This window comes from Platalea leucorodia (genome assembly GCF_965183815.1).
Source record: "Platalea leucorodia genome assembly, chromosome: 7".
Lineage (NCBI taxonomy): Eukaryota > Metazoa > Chordata > Aves > Pelecaniformes > Threskiornithidae > Platalea > Platalea leucorodia.
The window spans coordinates 67,082,513-67,107,511 of NC_138829.1; the positions used below are offsets into that span (position 1 = coordinate 67,082,513).

At 36.4% G+C, this 24,999-nt stretch overlaps 1 protein-coding gene across 2 annotated transcripts in view; it reads right to left on the minus strand.

The window, feature by feature from the left end:
* ANO3 (anoctamin 3) overlaps positions 1–24,999 on the minus strand; it is a gene marked incomplete at both ends in the record, with an annotated part of 222,175 nt that overhangs the window by 41,800 nt on the left and 155,376 nt on the right. For both annotated transcript variants that reach the window (XM_082316697.1, XM_082316696.1), the window contains 7 exons: positions 4,574–4,708; positions 5,958–6,079; positions 8,527–8,582; positions 10,015–10,121; positions 11,506–11,637; positions 21,524–21,624; positions 24,067–24,219. In XM_082316697.1, the coding sequence (XP_082172823.1) occupies positions 4,574–4,708; positions 5,958–6,079; positions 8,527–8,582; positions 10,015–10,121; positions 11,506–11,637; positions 21,524–21,624; positions 24,067–24,219 (806 nt within the window). The remainder of the gene's footprint in view (positions 1–4,573; positions 4,709–5,957; positions 6,080–8,526; positions 8,583–10,014; positions 10,122–11,505; positions 11,638–21,523; positions 21,625–24,066; positions 24,220–24,999) is intronic.

Genomic DNA, 24,999 nt, shown 5'->3' on the forward strand with positions numbered 1-24,999 from the left:
TTGCATTTAAATGATCAAGCACAGAAAATGATATTTCAACAATTTGTTAAAATGGTTTGGCAATAATACAAACTGTTGTCAAATATAAGGCCAAATTGTACTGTGCTTTGAATTTAAATTCAACATTATAAATGTTAGATTTTCTGTATTCTATACCTTGAGTTAAAATCTTGGTTTGTTTTTAATAACGTATGAAGTTTCACAAAATTATCCTGACAGTGATAGGTCACATGCTTTAGCACTACTCTGCAAATGCAATAACATTTGTTACACAAGCGTTCGTGACAGGTGCTATGTTAACTGTTACTGCAATTCAAATCTTCAGCATAACAGAGCAAAATAAGCTTCTTTGTACTGTCCTCACTTATTTATCTGAAATTTGACTACAGCACATGGTGCAAAGACACCTCAAACTATGCTGTGTTCGTGCTTGGCCTTTCTGTTTGACTGACAGGAAAGGGACAACTTACAACAGTGATAATTAATGATATGCATAAACCCATCAAAACCAAACTCTTTAAAACCATCAGATGTATTTTTATATGGACTAATCGACATGTAATAGCTTAACATCTAACTTGAGAATAAAGATAGGTAGTAGATATGGCATGCAATTTGTTGAAAGAAAAGAATCCAGATGAAGGCACTTCTAAAGGACTATTTAAGCCCTCCCATATGACACCACTTCACGTTTCCCCCAGTTTAGCTCAGGAAGGGCAAATGGATCAAAATATATTTAAAAGTGTACGAAAACAAGAAATACAAAGTCATGTTCTCCATTTTTGTTTCTGCATGTCTGAGCCCTACGAATATAATCCAAGTACTCTGGACACTACTATGGAGTTTCTTCAACAGAGATTCTCTGGATTTTTCTCTTGGTTACCTTCACCTCACAACTGAATCCTGCAACGAGCTGCCGACACCATAATCTCAGTGCCCCGGGGGACCTCAGTGCCGGCTCCTGACAACCACAGTATTACCAAGCTTTATTGGAAGCCCATGCAAGAAAAAGAACATCCTCCATTCCAACGTCTTTCAGTAACACTGCCCATCTTATGCGCTTGTTTTGTGGTAGGAAAGAAAAATGTCCCTAACCGTGTAGAATGGAGAAACTTCTGTTTCTAAACATGGGACATATATGCATATTTGCTTATAATAGTCTCTAGTCCCTGATACCACAGTGTGTATGCAGGGTTTTTGTCTTCCCATCTTATTTCACCTTCTTCCTCCCTGTACAATACACTTTAATCATCAAATGATTCAATCAGACCTGAAAGTTTATTGTTTCCCTAAAACTGTAACTGAGGAAAGGAGAGAGAGAGACTATGACAAGGAGCAAAACGCAGCGTGAGGGACGCTTGCCCTGGGAAAGAAGAAAGGGTACCACCAAAAGGGAGCAAATGTGCACCATTTCCAACTTGCCTGTGGCAGCCACGGGTGAACTACGCAGAGCATCTTTCCTTTACACAGGGGGCAGGGACTGACAGCCCCATGCCGGGCTGAGATGGGGTCCTGGCACAGGCTGAGATATATACGTAATATTTTATATGTATATAAAAAGAGCCACTTGGTATCTTGACAGACCCCGAGCACGGAGCAGAGGCAGGCACTTGCACAGGTTGTAAACAAGACAAACTAGTTCTTAGGTGTGACATCGTTCTGCATAACCCTCAAATTATTGCTGCGCAAAACCTATGGCTGGCATCACAAGCAACGTTTGGTTCTATGGGAATGCATGCTTGTGTATTTGCTTATTCCTTCTCCGCTGAAACTGCACTGGACCTCGGTGGAAAAAGAAGAAAACGATCGTTTTCTGCCTGCAGCCACTAGAGGGGGGCTCACGGCAGCTCCTGCGCCGGAGAGGTGAAGGGACATCACCGAGGAAAGCACGCTTCTGCAAAAAATAACTTGATCAGTCGGTTAAGTTCAAATTTTGTGGTACACAAGATAGATGAAAAATAGGGGGTTTTGACAGAATTTATTACACTGTAAATCAACACTTCCTAACACCCACCGATTCCTAATAACAGGCGTAAATAGGGTGAAACCTGTTTCACGTGAAGTAGTATTACACTGAATAACACTGAATCTGGGGCAACGTGGCAGTTATGACATTGCCATAATGCCCTGGCACAAGATTTAAATTCCTAATTGCCACTGGGTTTCCTGAGTCTAGGTTTTGTCAGAATAACGTATCCAACTCTGCTTCTTCCTGACGACTGCTGAACGTTGCATTTGCATACTGCGGTAGCTGCAGCACTCAAAATCAAATGACATATTTTAAAACTGTTATGGATGTTTATCTAGCAGTTTTCTTTAAATGACTGCAGAAACACTAGATAAATAATCTCACAGTCTCAGAATATGGCAAGAAGAACATCATTCAGGTTGTACAGTCTGTCCTGTTGTACAGGACTCCTATCTGCTCTAGGAGGTTTCTGTCTAACCCTCGCTAACCCCTTCCAGGCTAAGTAAGCAAATATGGCAAGGAGCAGCACCTGTTATCACTGGCCTTTAGAATTTCCTAAGTGCACAAGGTGATAGAGAAAACATCTACATGCATTTTATCAGGCCAGTCACAATCAGCTTGAGTTAATTAAGTTCTGTTCCTGAATCCGCATGTCACAGCAGGTCTTGCTAACTTGGTCATAGCAAGCATGGGTAACCAGAGGGACTCCACAGATTCACACCATCAAAGGCAGAGAGGACCTTCTGCCCAGAATGAACACATCCAGATTACAGATGTGGGGCTGCCACGGAGCACACTGCTAGGGCTTCCGCATTAACCCACCCTCTGTCAGTATTTTGAAATGAACGCTGGCTAATGTTAGCTGTAATAAATATATAAATACTCCCCTCTCCTTGCAGGCATCTAGGGCTTATATGGTGGATCACCTGGCTTTCAGGTTCTTGCTTCTGCAACAGAGCCCGGATCCCCTGAAGGGCACCCTGGCGCTCTGTGCAGCACAGCGTGGCACTGAGGCACCTCAGGATGGGACCCAACACAACCAGCCTCCACGGGGAGCAAACTAAAATCTCTATGTTCTGTCTGCAGCTGCTCAACAGCAGCCAAGGGGGAAAACTTAGGACATGAAAACATGAAAGCTAGCCTACCTCTGCGCTCCTGCAATTTCCACTCTGCAGCCTTCAGCAAGCAAGATAACTGTCTCTCTCTACTAAAAGAGCTAAGCAGGAGTCGTATCTCCAAGTCTTCTCCGGAGAAGTGTATGATACATATACAAGCACAAAATAGCTTACAGTTTGAAAAAATTAAATTATTAGAAATTCTGTTCTTTCTCTTGGGAAGTGTCCATGCCAAATCTTCCTCGTCCACAAGGAGTGCCTAAAATGTTAAGCTATACCCTGATAACAGTAGATTATGGCCTTTTGTTCCCCCCTTGCTGAAACTGTGCATTGTACATGTGAAGAATACAAGCTTCCCAGTTCAACAGTCCTAGTCCCTGTGCTCTAAGAAGAGGCTGATCCTCTACTTTACATTACATCCATTGTATTTTATGGACATTTATTGTGCAAAAGAATCCTAATACAGACAACAATATCCTAAAGACAGCATAGTTTCCTGGCTGATAGATTTATTGTATTTAATGCAGTTTGAAGTTGTAAAGTCTCTCAGGAGTTTGTTGTACAAAAGCAAGCCTAAAAAAGCCTTAATTACAGCACTGTAGACTATAATAACTCCCTGTGAAACAGAAGATAAAGGCAATTCCATAAAGAAAACGTTTAATAGTCCTGCTCAAAGCCCAAGAATCAACACTTCCTATGAAATCTGACTCCAAGTATACTTACAGCCTAAGCATCCAAACTGCTTGGAGCAACACTTGCAATTGTAAGGGCACCGATACTGTTGTGTCTGATGACACCTAATGGAAAACTTTGTAATAAGGGTGCATCCTCTGAAACAGTTCCTAAAAATACAGTCAGCACTTAACTCGAGCACCCTCATCGCTATTTCTAAATGACATAAACCCTCTCAGAGAAAGATCACAACAGTGGTAAACTTGAAAACTAGTTTCATTTCGTGTGCTTGTTATCTCCCTGAAGCTGGGTTTCCTGGCTGCAGTTTACATTGACATAGTTAAGAATTTTGTTACACTCAAAGTTTGCCACTATTACCACTGGGAGAAAAAAAAAAAGGCATAGACAAAATTAAGTTGACGTTTAGCAACTGTACTACACTCTGAAAGTTATAGACAAGGTGGAGGTAAAGAGGGAGTATGTTTGACTGTTTTTTTATCCATTAGCCTTGACTAGAATGACAACCATTGCAGTACCTACGGCATTAGAATTGGTACTTGCTGTTTTTCATTACAGACAGAATGGGAATCACTGCAGTGTAGTGGTAAGGGCACTTGCCGTGAATGGTACGCACGCAGCTTGATGCAAAACAGATACACAAAGTGGATACGCTTGACTGAAGAACCCAGTGTTCTATTTGGTTATTTTTACATGATTACCGTATCTGGAAAGCATTTATAAGTATAATAATGATCTAAGTTGTGCCAGGCTGTTCTTAATTTTCAACAGGCTATTATGTTTTTAAATGGGATTTTACCTTACTTGGCTGGAATCCATTGTAAATAATCCATAGAGGAAAACAAAGAGCCCAACCAGGGCAGCAGGAATAAGCATTCCAGTATACCACCCCAACCAGGCAAAATACAGTCCAATTTTTTCACCAAAATATCGCCTACATGAAAAGGAAACACATACATTGTTTAAAGTTAAAATTTATGGTGACCTCTATCTATCTTCACAGTAGCAGAATAATTCTAATGAGAAACTACCATTACAAGTTTACGCTAAAACTACTGTCAGTTTACCAAAATGTTTTATTTCAGGCTAGCGTAACAGTCTACTGACATTAATTGCAGACTTACCAGAACGTATATTTTCTAAGGATATCACTGAAGTACTCTATAATTTTCATGTCCTTGCAATGACTAAGTAGATGTACTACTTTCAACATTACTAAATGTAGGACATTTTATTTGCACACAGATATATATATCTCTATATTTATACACACACAAAAAAAATTTCTGGAAAGGGATAAAGTAAGTTGGTATGACCTAAGTATTCCATTATAAAAAGCATTTATGATAGATAATCATGTAATATGACATATTTCAAACTATAATTAGAGAAAAAAAATGAATTGAAACCACAAGTTGAAGATTGACCTTTAATTCTTCAAAACTTGGGTATCAGTTCCTAGAAGAGATGAAATAGTGGTGATCAGAAAGTCAGTGATGCGTGATACTATTTGATCAGCACAGAATTGTCCCATGGCGCATGCTTAGCTTCACAGCCTTCAGTGGAACAATACTGGGCACAATGATTGGATGTGACTGTCAGATCAGGAATAAAAACTGACAGCAAGGAAGAATGAATTATTGGTATTCAATGTCACAGATGAGGGAAGTATGAAACCTGAACACCACAATTACTTAACTTCAATTACATATATTTCCCTGTGTTACATTTGGTAATCTATGATATTAATTATAAGATATATAAACAGAAGTTTATTTAAACCCATGCAGAAATGTAACAATTAGGGTGCATTTTCCCTCCACTGAATCTAGTAATTCTTGACTGTCCATGTGGGTAACAGTGTTCGCTTTCAAAGGTGCTCTCATGAGGGAGAGTGTCTCTGATCAGCAGACCACTTCACGGGTTTGTATTTTAAGTTTCATGATGCAAATTGTCAAGCAGCTGGATCTACGTGTCTTTTGTGCAGCCTCATTTGAAATTAACAGCCCTGCACAAAGACCACCCAAAAGAAGCAACTTAAAGAATTTCAGTCTTACCTAATAATACCGAATAGCTAGATTTTACAGGAAAGCATACGGACAAGGAATTTACCAGTGTGGTTAATGTACTGTTACCAGGTTGGTTGTATCACAGAAACAAGCTACTCTTCAAAGTACTAATACCTGATTAAATCGAGAGGCTGGTATTTGTACCACATTCCCCACCGTGCCCACCGCTCATATAAGAGGTGTCTGTGATTCTGAGCTCCGTGTGTTTTGATGGGATGTCTGCTCTTGTGGCTTCCCTGAAATACAGCAAAATAAAAGTATATTACTAGGTGCTATGGAAAATATATAATTTTTTTAGGTATTTGAATATAATTTTAAATGAGGTGTTCACTATTTTTAATAAATAGGTCTCATATTATGGGCACCTCTAGGACATCACTTGGAGCAAACACGTAAGCCTGACAGAGGAGATATGGCTACATATGCTTCTAAAATGGCCAGTTTCTCTAATGATAGAACCATACTAGTCCAAGACTATAAAGAACTACTCAACTCTTTACATGACTTCAAGTACAGTGTTTCTATTTCACTAATATATACTTATTTGTATGGTTTCACCCATTTCAATTTTTCAAAGTTTTTCATGAGATGTTTGCAGTATCTTTTTTTCCTCTTCTATAAAATTTTAGAAATTTCTGGTATGTCAGCTCGGTTCTCCTCTTCTAGACATTTTCTATGACTTTAACTCCTGTTTAAAAATATAGAAAACCACAGTCTTTCTGTGGTACATATTTTCTAAGATGACGGAAACAACAGAACTGGCATTATTTTGAAGCTACACAGGACTCTCAGAGGCATTAGAAGCAAAACAGAGAGTCAGTCTGACCCAAAAGGAGTCCTTCCAGGCCATGCCTGACATATACGGACGCCTGACAGCCTGAAAGAATAGCCTCATGCTCAGCAGTTGAAAGGTAACACACAGATGCACTAGAGCCATCCTAAGTAGAATCTATTGCATTTGTAACTTTACTCCAATTCTGAAGCAAGACATCTCTTTTAGTTGAACTTTTCCCCCAAAAAGACCCCACCACTCGGTTATGGTGAAGAAAATCTTTCATCCAATAACTGCAAGTGAGCCAAATAATTTCTTGGGAGGAGAGCAGAATTCCCCAGAACAGTACTTCAGAGTTAGCAATCAGACAGATTCTTGACCCTGGTAGATGCATGTAATTTAGCCATTTAGTTTTTTATGATTTATTTGAAATCTTGAGCATTCCCTGCAATTGAAAGAGCCCTATTGACTTGTTGCAATCTGCTGACCCTCTGGTTTTAGAATGAGTTAAAACCAAAGCTAAACATAGCAAAGAGTCCAATTTTACTCATTTCTCATTAGAGTCAGCAAAGAAGCATACAAAAAATGTCAACACAGAGTGTGACCTTTGCAATGTCTAGGAACACCTGAGAACAGAACATCAACTTATTCTCACAGTCACCTGGATGAACGACTGCAATGCATAAAGCATTACCCAGTATTGCACATTTTTAAATCTTCTCCCCCTCCCCGCTTCTTTCTGCGCTGTTTATCCATAACAGAGTTCAAGTCTCAGCATTCCCACTGTGACTGAATTTTCATTCTCATTTCCTCGCATGATGAAGAAAAAATAAAAATTAAAAAAAAAAATAAAAAATTGAGTGTTCAACCACCAACCCTTAGCACCAGTCAAGCAGCAATTAAGGTAAGAGTGGCTTAAAAATATGACTTCATTAAACTTAACTGAAACTTTGAAACAGTAGCTTATGCCATAGCAAAGGAACATACACATAAAATGGATATGACAGCATGGTTTTGACAGCCAGAGAAAGCTTCACAGGTTTTTCTGGTAGTATGGCCAGCTTTTCCCTGAAGTCAGTAATGCACAGCTGAAGCGTTAACAATGATGTTTAATTATTTATCTGAAATACTCCTTCTGTATATTCCCAGTATTTAATTATTAATACCATATAAAAAATTACTTTCAGCAATTTGTAAAGCACAGGTCAGTCCTTTGAAACACAAGATCAAGTCAGAATATTCAGCCCGAGCAACCACAGAGTTCACAGCTGCAATTACCAAGCTACTGATTGGCATTTAAAATGACTGAAGATGTGTGGCTTGCTTCTTTCTTTTCAATACACAGACTGTCTGAAAACTCTCTGAAGGCAAACACAAGTTTTTCATTTACTTCACAGGTTTACAGTCTTCAGTAGACTTTAACCTACTGAAGAAGATATCGTCAAGTAGAAGTTATCCAGAACTATTCAGAAAAGACTAAATGGGAAATAATTAACCAGCCTCCCTAACCGTGATCAAGCGCACAAGCTTTAGAAAAGCAGAGCATTTTGTAGTAGGTGGCAGGCAAAAATAATTTATCACAACTAATTGGAACAATTTGGAAAAATTGACGTTCCCATTAAGAACTCCACAGGCAATGTTCAGTTCATAAAAATAAAAAAAAACAAACCAGATTAGAATATTCTAGTTCAGTAAGAAAATGCTCCAGGAAGTTATTATTATAACACATTATATAAGAAAAATTTAAGAAGCCAATATTAAAGTAAGAGCTATAAATAAAAAAAAGTCTCAACAGATTACATAGTGAAACTAAAAGTTTGCAGGACAAAATTAAAAATAAAGTAGGATCTCAAAACATTAATGCAAGCTTTACTCTAAAGATAAAGACAAATACAAAATTAACCAGGTTACCTCATGTGGTGGAAATGCTGCTTCATATGTTCCATTATTTAGTAACCTATTAATACCTAAAAAGAAAAAAAGCATTAGTTCTGATATCAGTTTTTTATACACATTTAATTTCAAGCAGTGCCAATTTTCAAGTTACATATTGAGAATGTAACTTAATATTAGATGCTCAGGATGCTGCTAAACATGACAATAATCAATACTCCCACCAACTCTTTGTGCAGGTTGTGCTGATCCCTCGAGATTTCTGTCTCTGTCAAACTACAGCAACTTTCTGAGGGGCAACGCCTGCAACTTTTCTCTCAGGGTCGGCTGCTCGTGCCAGATCAAGTGTGAGAAGATTGTTACATTCATGTCGTATTCATCAGAGCATATGATACAGATTTTATGGGTGACCAGATGATCTGACATACACAGAGAGTGGTATGGACAGACAATCCTCAAGGTAGCAAAACTCCTGCAGGGCCAAAAGCTAACCTGTTGTTATTTTTAAATATAAGTCAGCTGAAGGCATTTGTATCAGAGCAGTGCTCTGCACCATACTGGCTACAGCGTTTTGGATCAGTTCCTGGAGTCTTCCTAAAAACAGATTTGTTGTACTATCAAAGCACATTATAAAAAATAAATAACAAATAACCATTAATAGTTATCATAAAAAGATTCAGTAGCCTGTAAGAGCACACCCATAGCCAACAGCTTCCCCAAGAAATAAGTACTTGTGATGGATTTCAGATTTGTCCACTCAAATATACAAATTATGCTAAACTAATCTCGTAATGAAATTTGCCATCATCAACTTCAAAGTCATTAGATTTGAACTCTTGTTTTCTATGTTTTTCTTACTACTGCTTTTCTTCAGAAATTCAAGCAACAACTTTCTGTAATTTCTATCATCTTCATAAGTATAAGGTTTTAAGTGTGTCTATATATATTTAATTCCTAATTTAATTCCTTCAAAGAAAATAGGAAATAATACATACATCCCCTGTTCATTACAAATGAAAATGAATAGTTACACCTTCTAAAAAATAATACTGTAATAGGAGAGGTGATATAAACTGAATTTAGTCTTCAGGTCAACTGTCTCCGAGATGCATGGAGACCTCAAATAAGTTAAGTGTAGCTCACCTTGCTTCTGCTGGACTGGAACTGCTGGGTAGTAGCAGAACTACTAGGGCCACTCCTAGAAAACACTCCACAGTTTTCTGAGGTGTATGTTATCTTTATTGTGGCTCTTGATCACATAAAGTTATCATAATCTCTCCAATTTATTTTAAAGAATGATTAATTAGGTGAAAAATATTGCCAATTTAGACTGCGTTATATAAGAAAATAATTGATGTGACATTCCTTCAACTCTGTTACTGAGCAAATAAAAAGATTTCAAGGAATGGCAAAATTACTGAGTTTACTCAAATGATACTTTTCCAGGCAAGTAATGATATAAATTTTTTATGGCTTTGGGTTAGGAAAAAAATACAGCATTCTCACCCATTTTGGATTTTCCATCTTCATACTTAGTTCTCTGTAGCATGTGATGTACAATTCTACTTCTTGTGGAATTGCTGAAGAAGCTGTCTTTGTTGTTTATCGTAAAACTATTAAAATAATGAATGTCTTTTAATATTCAAACAATGCACAGGTGTTGAAACATAGCTGCTCAAGTGTTTTCTTCTTACAGTGATTTATTGGATCTTTACCCTCCTTGGTTACTGCACAAGATACAAGATTTTACATCCCTAGAGCATCTTCTCAGGTCCAATAAATTTATCATCATCACAGATTATTGTTTGGAAAACAGAGCAACTAAAACTAAATTCTAAAATATCCTACTATCTGGTAATGTCTGTTCTGGATATAATTATTTAAAAAAGACCTTCAGAAGCAGTGGTTGTTCTCAAATTCAAGTTACTTACGAGTTGGCAGATGTCTGTGGCATGGAACTACCAGAACTACTATTTAGGAAAAAAAAAAAAAAAAAAAAAAAAAATTATCTCCATGCACTGGACACTGAAGCAGCAGCTCCACAACCACTTTCCCTTAGAGAACCCTAGGATGGAGCCAAATAAAGCATCCTTTCCCAGATGGCTCTGGTTTCTGGATGCCAGAAATCTGACATGCAGGAGCTTTTGCCTACTCAGGCGTGCCAAAAGGGATGCTATTACGGTTGATAATGTCAGCTGAGCTGATTGAGAAATAACCACAAAAACAGGTGATTGATCCAATGCAATAGAGTGAACTACTGAAAAAAAAAAAAAGTTGAGATTGTAATGCAATTACTCTTATCTTTCCAGGGTAAAGTCAGTCCACTAGCATGTAGCTTCTTTACTGAGAAGAAAAAATTCCTATTTAGCCTAATTTATACTTCTACTTTAAATGAACTTTTCTCTCCTAAAAGAATTATCACAAAACACTTTTAAAATGAAGAAACAGCCAGAACTTTCAAGTCATACTTTTTGGGTTCTGAGAAAAACTATAGCACAGTTAAACTACATCCTCACCAACATGCTGATTTGAACACATACAGTTTTTATTTGGTGTATATATATTTATACTTTCAGACACAAAAGCATTTTTGAAATGCAAATCTGATAAGAGAGAAAATCATCACTGGTTGTAGCTTGCCTCCAGGTGTTCCCAACTTCAACAGCTGTCTCAGGTTTTGCCTAAGTAAAATACGTAATTAAGCAAAGTAAACTTGAGCAAGTATTTGCATTTTGTAATGTAATGGAAAGAAAAACTCCTAAATCAAAAATGCAGTGTTCATTTTTCGGTCAAATTTTTGCCTATACTACTGAGTGACTGTCAAATAGCAAGTAATAGAGAGTAGATTTTGGCTTTAAGAGAAAACCCATAGAAAATATCAAATATGATACTGGGTATTTGCCAGTGACCATCTGTTAATGGCTGCCTCTATGGCACTTGCTTAGAAGAAGTGAGAAAATAAAAAATCCTTGTGGTCTCTGGTGTTCCAGCACTTACTGGTGTATGCGTGCACGGCTAAAGGGTGCTGTGTAGCAATCTGTTTCTTCCAGATCAGGTAGGGCCTCCTTATCAAGCTTCATTGGATTTCTGGGCAACCAACTTTTCAGCTCTCTCATATTCCTCTGCAAACTGAGATAATAAGAAATCAGATTTACATGCTCTCACCTGCTTGTTATTTCTAGCTCCAGCATTGCCTATTTAGTGACATCATACTAGAAATGAAATGAAAGCAGGACATTTCTGCATTAAGTAACTAAAAGAAAATAAGGAGTTAAGAGTAAAATTAGCAGTATTTATTTGTGACCTGTCTTGCACACTTTACTCAAGTACAACTCATTCTGAAATTTGTGGGATTATGGTTTGAGATGGGACTGCAGTATTGAGTCTGGGGAAAATGATTTTCCGAGGTAGTTCATCTGGCAGAACTGTGGATGCTTATGCCTCACTCAAGAATATATCTAATTACTTTCTCTAGCCCCACCGGACAGGGCAAGTGTAACTCCTCCTCCCTCCCTTGCCTGGCAACTCGGACACTAAAATTCGTAAAATTTTAAAGTAAATACAAGGTTGCTCAGGATCAAATGTTTATGGTTTTATGATTTCAATAAAGCCTTCCCCCTGCAAAATTTTCATCAAAATCCAAGGGCTGATATTGTCTTACAAAACAGTACCAAATAAAGTAAAGGATACATTATACAGAAATGCTTATACAGTCTTTATACAAAAAACCTAGGTATTGCTTCACGCGGTTTCCTAAAAATTGGCATTATGTAACACAAACAGAACACAATTTTTGTATCCTTCATTAGATTATATCCTGGTAACAAAAAGGGCTTTCTTCCGCTGGCAACTTGCATAAATAGTATCTCAGGACATGGTTTATACAGAGGAAAATCTAGTGAAGTGCAGTTAATTTTCAAGCAAATGCTAGAAGTTACCTCCTTATTACTTCCATTTTGCACTCCTTGCTGACCTGTATTTTTTTCATATTCAACTGCACTGAAATATGGGTATTTAAGGAGTAGGTCTCATATTACACGAGTGCTACATTATGACACCATGAGCATATCAGAGATCCAGAAAAATTCTGAATTTTAGAAACACATAACCCTAAAAAATATTTTTTTCAGCGGGATTTGGGCCTTACTCAATGAATATGTATGCATGATATATAAGGCACATATATCTCATATCCACAAAAAGTTTAAAACTAAGCATCAGGCTTTTTTAATCTGAGATGAATACTTAATTGCCTGTGCTAAGCAGAAGCACAGCTACCCATTTCATAATTAAGAGCAATAAGTGATGACACAGTAAGTTGCTCTCAGGCAGCAAAGCCACCTTTGTGAAAACGTACATCTTATTATCAACATCAGCAAAAAAAAGTTCTACCCCATTTGACACAGTGTCAGACAGAAATCTGAGCCAAATGTGGGATCAGAATTTTACACTGACATTTAAAATTCTCAGAATTTTCTTCTTGCTATATATTGCCAAGGCACTGGTGCACACCCTGTATGTAACTGGTACTGCACTTGAGGGACACCGCTCTGTTTGACACTAAGCAGTACGGGCCAAACAACATAATTATGTTCATAAAGCTGAAACACAGAATACAGTTCCCAGGCAGGTGCATCCCTTCAGTGTCTCCTTTACTCAAATAATACCTTACTGTGAGAGTTGATTATCTTATTGGTTCCAGTGGAAGTTCTCTCGGTACAAAGTAATACATAGTGTATATAAGTACAGTTTTCCCTCTATTTTCTTCATCCTTTTTTCTGCTGTACACATGCTGATTTTTTTAAGAGTCAAACCCCAGGCTTTTCTTTAATGAGGAAAACATGCAGATGCATCAGGAAGAACAGAAAAACAATGCATCTGATTTCAGATTTTTCATTATGAAAAGCTTTTAGAACTGGTTACATAAAAAGCCTTGATCATTTTCCCCCTTCAAAAATCAAAAACACTAGTAGATAATTTTTATCTTAAAGAAATGAGCTCTTTTTTAAAATTCATGTCTGCTCCTTTTAACATGCAAAGTAATGAAGAACAGCATTGGAATAAATTAAGAATTATGTCCACATTACATTTCCAATTTCTCTTCTGAAGCAAAAAGTTTTTTCATCTAAGGTGTGATTGCTTTTTCATTACATCGCTTATGGTTGATCACTCCAAAGCTTAGTGCCTTCAGATGGCATAGAATATTTCAACTGAAAAGCACATCTCCCCTGTACAAAAATAATCCAGGAAGACCTCTTTTCTTGGCTTACGTTATTTTACAATTAAAGAAGAAACTGAAGTTTTATGGAGCTTTCATTCAAAGAGAGAATAAATTTCAGACAAATTTTGGCTAAAACATAGGACTGAGTATTAGCATTCTTACTCAGAGTGGCTTTCTAGGTCAAAAGTAGCAATTCAAATGGATTCTTGACTTAATCTATTCAGTGTAGCCTAGTTAATAAGAGTAAAAGCAGACAGAGCTGGTCTGGTGAAGTCACTCATGAAGGCAGGAGTTCATGCAATGAGATCAGAAATGCCCCAGTGGAACAGTGCTCCACAGATGTGGGCAGCACTTCAGGTACGCTCTTATTGAAACTGCTCCAGCTGGTGCTACTGTAAATTTATGCACCTTGGACTATGGGATATTATTCTTAAACACATATATTCTCATATATAAAAATTAATATTCTATGAAGATGCCTGTAATTTCAGCTTTGCTCTACTTTCATGCTCAACTGTACTGTTACATTTTATTTGGTTGGTTGTTCTATTTTGCAGAACTAGTTTAGTCCAAAAGTCCTTGCAGATTACGTTTACTCAGCAGACTGCAATGCAAAGAAACAAAGTATAGGTGAATTTGGAATCATCTGATCAGACCCATGGAACGAGATGACCAGTGGCAGTTGCTTAATTCAGGTATGTTAGGTATTTTTGACAGCAATCACCACCCAGTATTTTGCTTGGTGTTTGCGCCTCTCATATACTGACAAAAATACACAAGACTGGTCAGAATTGTCAACTGTACGCCACCGCATTACTGAGCATGGTACTACGTTTTGTAATGGGAAACATGTTATGGTTGACAGATTCAATACATGGACACAATCGTCACCAAAAAAGGAAAAAAATACTGTATTTGTTTGATGGAAGGATATTAACAATTTCACTTCAGTGTGCAGACTGAAATCCAAAAGGTTTTAAAAAGCCTTTTGCAAAGCAGGCTTATTGCAGCTCAGTTGCTAAACAAAGTCATTTTTGGTTCTCTATCCTTAGAAGTATAAATTTGTTTCAACATTTCAGTGGACAGAGTGAAGCTGCATACGAAGGCAACTGTCTTTTAATTTTCTTTTCCTCAATGTCATTCTTAACCAGCATGAAATCGGTGTGTCTGATATGGCAGATACAAGACTGATTCATTATTCAGTCTTAAATCTGAGAGTTCAGACAATTTTTGATACCTACATTATTTACTTGCATGTCCCACTTCTAGCAACTTCCTTCCCTTTGAAAAGATTTCTTGAAGGCTTTTCAAATATTGCTCTTAAGGACTATGATAAAATTATTTCTGTAGTGTGGCCCTATGAATAGAATTCAAGTTTCATAGAATTAAGTACAATGTTAATGTGTTTTGGTTTTTTTTTTAAGGTACATAAATAAAGGAATAGAGAGATACCACACAGCTATCACATATAAGAAGATAGTATACTAGTAAGCATTACATTTATGTTCTGTTCATTCATTCATGCTCCTAATAATCTTTTGCAGCCTTTTTAAAAGCTGGGTCTAATATACTAGTGTTAACCTCATATTCGTAAATTATAGAAACTCTATAGCCTTAAAATTTTACCTTTGATATACAAAGATTATAATATAGTTCTTTATATTATAGCTCTTGTAAACTCCACTTAATAACTTATAAATATTAATAAGAGATTTGATAAATTACAGAGAAGCAGTTAAGTTTGAAAAGTAAGATGCAAAGAAACAATGACAGTAGCAGAAGTTAAAATGGTGAGATGCGTATGACAGCGATTTTAGAGTTAGCTTTCATTTTTAAGGATAGCTTCTTTTTTTTCTTCACACTATTCCCTTGTGCACTGGATTGTATAAAGTGGCAGAGAAATATTCATAAAAGTATTCACCCCCAAATTCTCACAAGTAGAAACATTTGTCTCAAATGAAACATCAATCTAGCATGAAAATTGTTTATTACTTGGTTCACAGGTATTGTGCAACTTCAGTTGCGTATTTCAGACATCTGTCCTTCTAAATAAAGAAAATAAATTTATTTAATATCTAGGACTCGCCAGACAGATTACAGATGAAATGAGACAATTTTGCAGTAAAGCTTGTTGATTTTGCCTTTGCGTTACAAAGTACATCACTTACATTTTTCATAATGCACACTAAAATGGAGCAAGCATGTGAATGACTGGGAAGAGGAAAATCGCAGTTGTAAATTTATGTTATAGATTGTTTTATTTCAATATATTTTATCTGCTTATGTATTTAAAGTTTTCTCACTTTACCATTCAACAGTGCTTTGTCTATTTTTGTTAGCTGATCATCTTGCAAACTGATATCATGAGACTACTTAAGTTGTTCCTGAGAAATAATGAGAGCTCTTCATCATCTAAAGTAACAACAGGAGAACCTAAATCAAATGTAATCTCATCTCAAAAATCCATCTTGAGAAAACCCACGATAGAAAACTGCTTCAGGAGATTTCCCTCATGTAAAAATTTTCATATCTTTTCCGTAGGTCATTAGGATTTACAAGACATCATTACGTCCCACTAGAGCAATGGGGACGCAGCTCACGGTGTCCCCTGTTCTCGCTCCCCAGCTCCCCCAGGCTCCTTTCGCCCACTGCGATGTCCTCTGGTACCCTTCTCCTGGCTGACAGAAGCAGCAACAACAGCAGCAGCCGCAGGGAAGGCCTGCATGTGTCTGCCTCCCAGAAAGTTAAACAGCTTTTACTGCAGTGCACGAGTTATTCTGTCAGCTATCAAATAAAGATTCAAAACAGCCTTTGGTCTGTGGTGTTGATTTAGTCCTGATCACCAGGACACACAAGGGAGAAGTTGTGTTTGCATGTCTAAGGAACTGGCTGACTACCATAATCTGAGACATACACTCGAAAATATCTTCCATGCTAAAGAAACACACGCCTCGGTAACAGCAGACATAACTGTAGAGATGGCTCCAGTATTAAATCTTTGCTGCCAGGATAAGGCCTTTTTTTTTCCCTGGCATAAACACTTTTGCATTTCTAAAATGAGAACTGGCAAAGCTTTAAAGTACTGCATCTTGTTACAGAAGAATATTTTAACACTTTGAGCTAACATATTTTGAGTTTTCAGGAAAATAATCTAATTTTCCAAGTTTCCTGGATAAATTTACAACTGCGAATGGATTTTCTTTAGCAGGGTGACTATCTGACAAAATTAGAAGCTACACATCACCCACCAACCTGCCCATGGTTTTGCTCCTCCAGTCAGTGTAATAACATTTTTTCCTGAAAGAACAGCAAAAATCAGCTGAGAATAATCAAGTAGGAGACAGTGGAAAAGGACATATACATTTTAAAAGAACACTGGACATTTTAGAACATGCATTTTCATAGGTAGAAAGGTGAACAACACTTAAAAAAGGTAACCGAAATAGAATAAATCATTAAAATGCTATCATTTCATATATTTTCAAGGTCAAAATTTGTTCCCAAGTCAAAATTAAATATTAGATTTGTAGCCAATAATAATAGCTAATCAGTAATTAATTCATAAGATACCCATCAGACAGGGTTCAATGGTGTCATGCTAGTATTCATTTAATGTGGTCTTTCTTAGCTTTTATTTTATGAAACTCATTTTATAAGAATTAACAGGCTATTAAATTCCTTATGTACTCTATGCATTGAATACCATAAGCACTTAATGCCATTAGATACTATCTTCATTCTCTGAAGTGGTATACCATCATCTTCCCTTGACATTTTGCATCCAACTGAAGAACAATACACGGCCCTAAAAAAATCTAAGGGTACTAACTGCAACAAACAACTTCTATGTTAACCTTCTTTTCTCTCCACCCTTCACCTGTCACAGCAACTTAGAGAAAGAAGACCAGAAATTCCCAGTAAAGGCTTCTGAGAACAGCAATTTCAAAACTATGTAGAAATATATTTGCTGAAAAGTAGTATTTTACACACCTAGTTTTTTCATTTTTTTCACTTTTTTTTCTGGTCTTCTCCTATCATTTCATGTCACATTTCAACAACACAAAGGCCTCGATCTTGCAGATTCCTCGGGGTATCTGTATCTTTACTATGGCACTCATCTGGGGACACTGAAGTTCAGCACCAGGGGCTTTGCTCCTCACTTAGTTCATCTTCTACTTAAAATTTGCCTAAATCCTTTCTACTACAAGGTTTATTTTTAGGAGGAATTAGCACAAGCTTATTTGGACACATTAATATAAAAGTTTAACATTATTTTCAGTTGATATTTTACCCCCTCCCCATTCCAACACACACAAAAGTGGTACTTTCACTCGGGATACTTCTGCATCACTTCTTAGCCTAGAACCATACATAGTTAACAAGATCTGCAACTGCCCACCTGCGCAGTATTTGACATTGATTAAAGAATATTACCTACATTAAAGTAACAATGAAATGAATACATTAAAAGGATTGGGAAGGAAATGTTGCCTAGAAAATATGTGGCCATTGGAAAACTATGTATCTACCAATCCGCAGGCTGTTGGCAGCCTGACACTTGGTACTACTATGCAGAATTGTAAACAAAGCAATGAAGAGTTATTAAAACATGTAATGTCTGAAAATCCTTTAACAACACCTTTCCTTCATTCCCTTTAATTGCCGTTAGCTGTTTTGCACAGATGGAGTCCAGGCGAGTTACAGATACAAATAATTTATTCATTACACACAATAATAATTATGTGTCACAAGAGATACTTGTAGACACAGGTAAAATAAACCTTTTGTCTGAGTTTCAGAAATATATAACAAAGCTTCATTTCTACTGACAGACCACACACTTAACAAAAATATCCTTCAATTGTTAAAAAAGGTATAATTCAGTCATGATCTAACCTTGGTACTAACATAAATCCTGTTTCAAACCATACACAAGACAACAGTGATTACTACAGAGTCTTTCGAAATGCTAGAAAAATTTCCTTTTGTAACTGAAACACTGAGATAACATCTATACGACATATATGATATATACTACATATCTGCCAACACATTTAGGTATAATGCCATGCTGAAACAGTTCTAGGATGCTGGGTGGTCCCTTGGGTCAGAAAAAGGCATTTTTACTTTTCAGCAACAGAGAGAAACACTTTTTAACCTATCTAATAAGTCTATTGATTTTGTTTAGATACCTGGATTGAGCAAAATGAACCTAAAAAGTGTGAGTTTAATTCTTCCTGTATTATTCATATATAATACCTACATATGGTACATTTTAGTGACCATAACTGAAAGCCAAAATTTTGCAAGACTGCAAGAGAACAAGGGTGTACTGCATCAAAGTACTGCAGGGAAGGTTAGCTCTCTTCTTCAATTAGGTATTACAAATGGACAGTCAGAAGCCACTGATAAATCGGATAAATGCTAAGAGAAATAATGTGTTCTTAGAATCACAGAATATCTCAAGTTGGAAGATACTCATAAGGATCATCAAGTCCCACTCCATGCTCCTTGCAGGACTACCTAAATCTGCCTAAGGACTACCAAAAACTTCTTGGGAGAGATGACTTTGGCTCATTGTAGTTGTGGGAGAATTGTATGATTTGAGCTTTCTCTGTCCATTGAATGGAGAAAATAGTTACCTCAAGAAAACAACATACGCCATCCAGTTAAGAAAAGTTTGATTTAAATAAGCAAGCTCAAGACTTGAAACAAACAAAAGTGCCTTTGACAGAACATGTAATTAAATTACAAAATGTGTGGTCACAGGATGTTGTTACGGAAGCGTAGATGGCTATTTTTGCATCCATGAAAAGCCATCGGGGCTAATATAAATAAGCAAAGATGAAGACATGAACTCTGCCTCAGAAAGTCTCTAAACCACAGCCTTCTGGAAAGACAGAAGGCTTCTTGAAACACTGTTCTAGATTTGCTCAGCCTCTGTATTGGACACTTTTGACTGGCTACCGGCAGAGCAAAACAGACCTTGTTCTATTCTGCTATGTCCACTTGTGTTCACAATAAAACTGTGTTCACTTTTATTTTTTAAAAAGTACAGAAATTAAAGAAATAGCCTATTTGAAATATTCACACAAGTCTTAGATTGCAATTTCATTTAAATTCCTATTAAAATCTTTTTTAAGGAGAAATGAAATGGTGATCAATTTACTATTTCTCACAATTCTATTATGGAGGTAGAGGTGGACAGTGGGCTTTTTTCTTACCAAATAAATGTGTTTCATTCTACAGCAAAACTGCCAACAAGGTGAAGTGCCAAAATTTAGCATTTTATGTACTTTTGGTGTACTGAACTGAGCGGGATAAAAGGAAGCTAAAGCAACAGCCCAAAACCAAAGAAACATGGATCTTTTTTCCCCCACTTCAGGGACGCGGGGGGGAACAAAACAAAAAACAGCAAAGAAGAGAATATATTTACATGTCAGTTCATAATATAAACAACGAACATGACTTTGAACGCCTTCCAAGTACAGTAGTATTGGAAAAGTCAGTGCTTTTTTTTTTTTCCAAAGAGCGCTACTGATCTGTAAAGTTACTAAAATGATGAAGAATTCAAACCATTCCTAAATCCTAACTTAATTTTGTGACTTCAAGTATCAAAGGCAAGAAAGAACTATTTTAGAATTGGAATTTAGATTGTTTATGTGTGTGTACACATATGCAAACACTTCTATATTTAAAATGTTGACAAGTATTCAAACTAGAGAAGCTCAGATGGCACTAGAATAATATTCTCAAACAGAATAATATTCTCAAACAGAAGATGACTGTTACAGAAAATGTGTTTTTTTGGTTTTTTTTGGTTTGTTTTTTTTTTTTATGGAAAGGACTTTGAAGGCTTGATGGGATGATGTGGAAACTCAGTATAGAACTGGCTATTTGAAGAGAGTTTTGAGCAAAGGATGCTTCACGATGACTGTTTCTGGCTTAGGACCAGTGCAAGAGAGCCACATTGTGATAGCTGAAATCAGCAGGGACATGAAAGATAGAGCACTTGGCCATTCAAGTGAGAAAGGAGTGCTATAAGGCTATTTTTCCGTGAGTCACACAGCTTTGGTATCTGATTACCATTTTAACTCCTGATGAGGTTTACAGCACACTACATGCTCTTCTCTCTCTGGAAGAACATTATTAATCGATTTGCAAAGGGACATTTTTTCCTTTAAAAAATTCTTTATTATTGCAGAAGATATCAACTTGTTCTACAAATAAATAACAAATATTTATTGCAAAAATGTATGATAAAATTTGTTTAGCACATAGAGAAGGAACTCAGTTCAGTTCATTATTCTGCCAAAGGAAAGCTAGAGGACCAAGAAACAAAAGGTATCTCATTTTATTCAAAGTATGCCAATATGCGTTATATTGGAGGCACGGAAGACACCAGCTACTTCTGTCATTTCACTTGCCTTTGCCTAAGACTTCAGAAATACCCTAAAAGCATGGAGGCTACTTGAGCTCAGACAGAGAATATCTGAAACTCCGCCAAGGACATCCAAAACAATGTGTGAACTACTAACAGGATTTTCTAAAGATATACGTTCAATTTGACTTGGAAGTTAAGTTTGAAAACAAGTGCCACAGGTAAATTTGAAAAGAATGGTGGCTACTATTTGTTTCTCCTCTCCTCCCTCCCTATCACCTCACTGAATTAAATATAACCACGCCTAGCCACAATGCAGCAAAGACTGCATTTTAGCCTTAAGGTAAGTAATGAACTTTTAATATTAAGCAGTTTACTAAATTACAGGTTTCTTAAAATAGTTTCCACAATACCTGAAAGGCATCCTGATGTTCATTCTTTCCGCGTATTTGCACAACGTCTCCCACGGACAGTGAATTTTAACAAACATGATATCACTGTTTGTCACAGCTGGCTGTAAAGAGTGGTAACAAACAAATACATATTAATAATTCAAACCTCTATGGCATTCACCTTTCTAAAAACATTCTTCAGGGTCAAATTCTGCTTTCAGGCCTGAAGTGGCCATGCAAGTCTGAAGACACTGTAAGAACTCTGAGCTAGACAAAGGAGAATTAATAACTTCTTTTTTCTCCCAAACGCTGTAATATGAGTAAACTAGTAACTGTCAAATGGAATCTGTAGGACAGATCTTTGCTCATGAACACAGCAGAAGTAGAGAAAAGCTTTATGCAGCATTTTTTGACATGGAATAAATGAATTAATTTTAAATCCCCTCAAAAATCATCTTAGATGAGCAGCTTGAAGACCATTCTGTGTGTTTCCCATTTAAGGAGAATAGTGCTCAGCTGCTAGAGACATAAGAACAGCTGAGACAAGGCTGCAGGTCCCACTCTGCCAAGATGGCAACTCCAGGGAATGGTTTAAGTAATTGCAGTATCTGCTATGAACTTATAAATGTGATCTCTGTATGAACTGAGATTTTTTGTAAAATTATAAGGAATATTCTACACAAATATTTTTCATCACTAATTAATTTGTACATAGAACAAGAGTTTCAGCATTATAGCTTCCTATATTTATCTTTTCTTATGAACACTTCAGTTCCACACCCTTCTCCCAGATGTATTTGCTTTAGGTTTTATAAGTCAATATTTTGACAGAGTTGAGTCTGATTAAAGCCTCCCAAAAACTCAAGTAATGCAAGATTTGCTAAGTAAAGGTAAAAGAAAATTTAGTTAAAGGGTTAACAAAATTTAAAATGTTCACAATTCTACCTACCTGATCCATAAAGTCATATCACAGTTCAATAATACTACTTCTAGGATTTTCTTTTTCTCTCAAAAGATGTGGATAAAAGAATACTACTAGAAGACAATTTAAAACACTTGATATCTAGAATTATGATCTTATAAAAACACATTTTTTCTGAAGTGTCGATACTTCCGCATTGACTCCAGCTGAGCTTGTTCTGATTTCAATAAATATCCCCAAATCCGATAATTTTCTCTACTAGGCTCCAAACAATTTTTAAAAGCCTTAAAAACAAATTTTAAACTACTGTCGGGATGGTTATTTATGAATATCCCACATGCTACACTGTCAGCTAGAACTTGCAAGGACTTCAAAACAGTTAAAAGCTCATTGCTTTAACACAGAACACGTAAGCTACTTCTCTTAAATTGAAAAGTATAGATCAGGATGAAAGACACATGAAGTATAGGAGCTTACTTTAGCATAGACTAAATATATGCCTGTTTTATAAGTAATTAATGAAAACAGCAAAAATCCGAGGCAGGATTTCCTGGCTTTGTTTTCCTTCCTTTTTATATTAATACTGTCATTACTGATATTCCAATCACAATAACAACAATTTAACATGTTTGTGAAATCGTTCTAGATGGACAAATAAAGGCATTTGCCCATCATTTCACAGAAGGAAACTGAAAATTCCTGAATATCCGCCACACTCCACTACCACACAGCAGGGAAGGAAAAAATAAAATGCAAGCAAAACCACAATTCTCTATAATTTATTTTTTGATAATGCAAAGAACACCTTGTTTTTACTATTTATTTAGAAGATTAATTATGAGCACCTATATACAAACACTAATTAATCTCTATGGTACCAGTAACTGTATGAGAAACCTTGAAGAGATATTAACTTGGAATTTTGGGAAAACGAACTATAACAGATTGGAGTCAAGATGACAAAATTACACTGATGTAACTAAAAAAAAAATAAATCAAATCCCTTCTAATACTCAAAGTTTTTAAAAGTTTCAATATTTAAAAAAAAGGGAAGAGGGATTTGACAGTGAAATGTTGCACTCTGCATAAAATATGAATTTCCTTTTTAATACTATTAGAATAGCAGAATGTATTCAAGAAAATTCATAAGCCTGAACAGTAGCACTTAAATTGTAAACTAGTCTAGCTTAAAGAACCCAATGCAGATTAAGCTATGTAAACTAGAGATGGATTACCTTGACACTGAAAATCTTTACCTCTTTAAAAAGAGAGAGATTTACTATCATGCATTCTGCTGAAAGACACAGAGGTTATATATTAAAGCAACAAGAGTTACTGAAGCTTCTTCTGTTTTGCAAGCATAAGGAGCTGAAAGTTTTCCCTCTATACTGCACTACACCTGCTCCAGTTTAGAAGTGATTATACTTTGGGGGGTACATGTGTGTGTGGATATCCGTAGAAGCATGCATCCCCAAAACATGTTAAACACACACTATCAAACAATTTTTATTATTAATTTAATAGCATTAAACAAAGCCTGACTGGAAAAGCATGTAAGATTGTCAGGAATCATGCATAAATCCAATAAAGTATGACAGTATTAGAAAGGGTTTTTTTATACCACATAAGCTACAAGACTCACCTCTCGTTCTAACATCAACCCTTCTGCTCTCAAATTCTTCTCGAACGTGCTTCTTTTTTCCACCTGTGGACTTGACTTTTTGTAGACCAAGATGTAATCAATGCGTTTTTTGCCATCTTTGAAGAAGAGGCCTGATGATGCCATGGCATCAGTCTGGAGAAGATAAAATAAAAATACACTAAATGTGGCACTCAAAGATGAAGAGCCCCATCATGAGTTCCATGTAATACAGCATTTCCTAAAGCATGGAAATGTCCACATATCCACAGGATGAATACATAAAGAACAAGTCTCAAGAACGGGCAGCTCATATGCATCAGTTGCTCAGGAGTTCAAATTAATTAGAACAAAACAAAATAAAATAGCTCCACAAACCCCATATTCTAGCTACTTCTTTCAGCTGTGGAAAAACCTTAGAATTATTGTATGGTATATATATAGATATAAACTTCTGCTAATCCTTACTTTCCAGTAGGAATTGATAAAATTTAAAGACAAGTAAATTAAACCAAGTTTCCCAGCTTTGTACCTGGGCAAATTTTATAGAACCAACATGCTTGTATTTTGTCCAAAAGAGAAATAAATCTAAAAAATTGAAAAAGAAGTACTATTGATTGGAATGTTTTCCTGGATATTCCCGTTGAAGGGCTTTTTCAACGTCATGTTTGCAGTGTTTAAATCTTGTCTAGTTCCTTCCCACCATGCTTGCAAACACCAGGGATTCTCTGACCTTGATATGGAAAACCCTGCTTTACATGCCGCTGCTGAGAGCTATTTTTGCATTCTGTGTTTTGCATGATTCAGAATAGACAGTGACTGTATCAACTGGTGTCAGACTATGAAGACTCTGCAATCTGAAAAGGTAAACTGAGAAACTATCATCATCTTCTGGAGAATGCAGCACTCATTTTAACACAAACTGTCCAGAAGAAG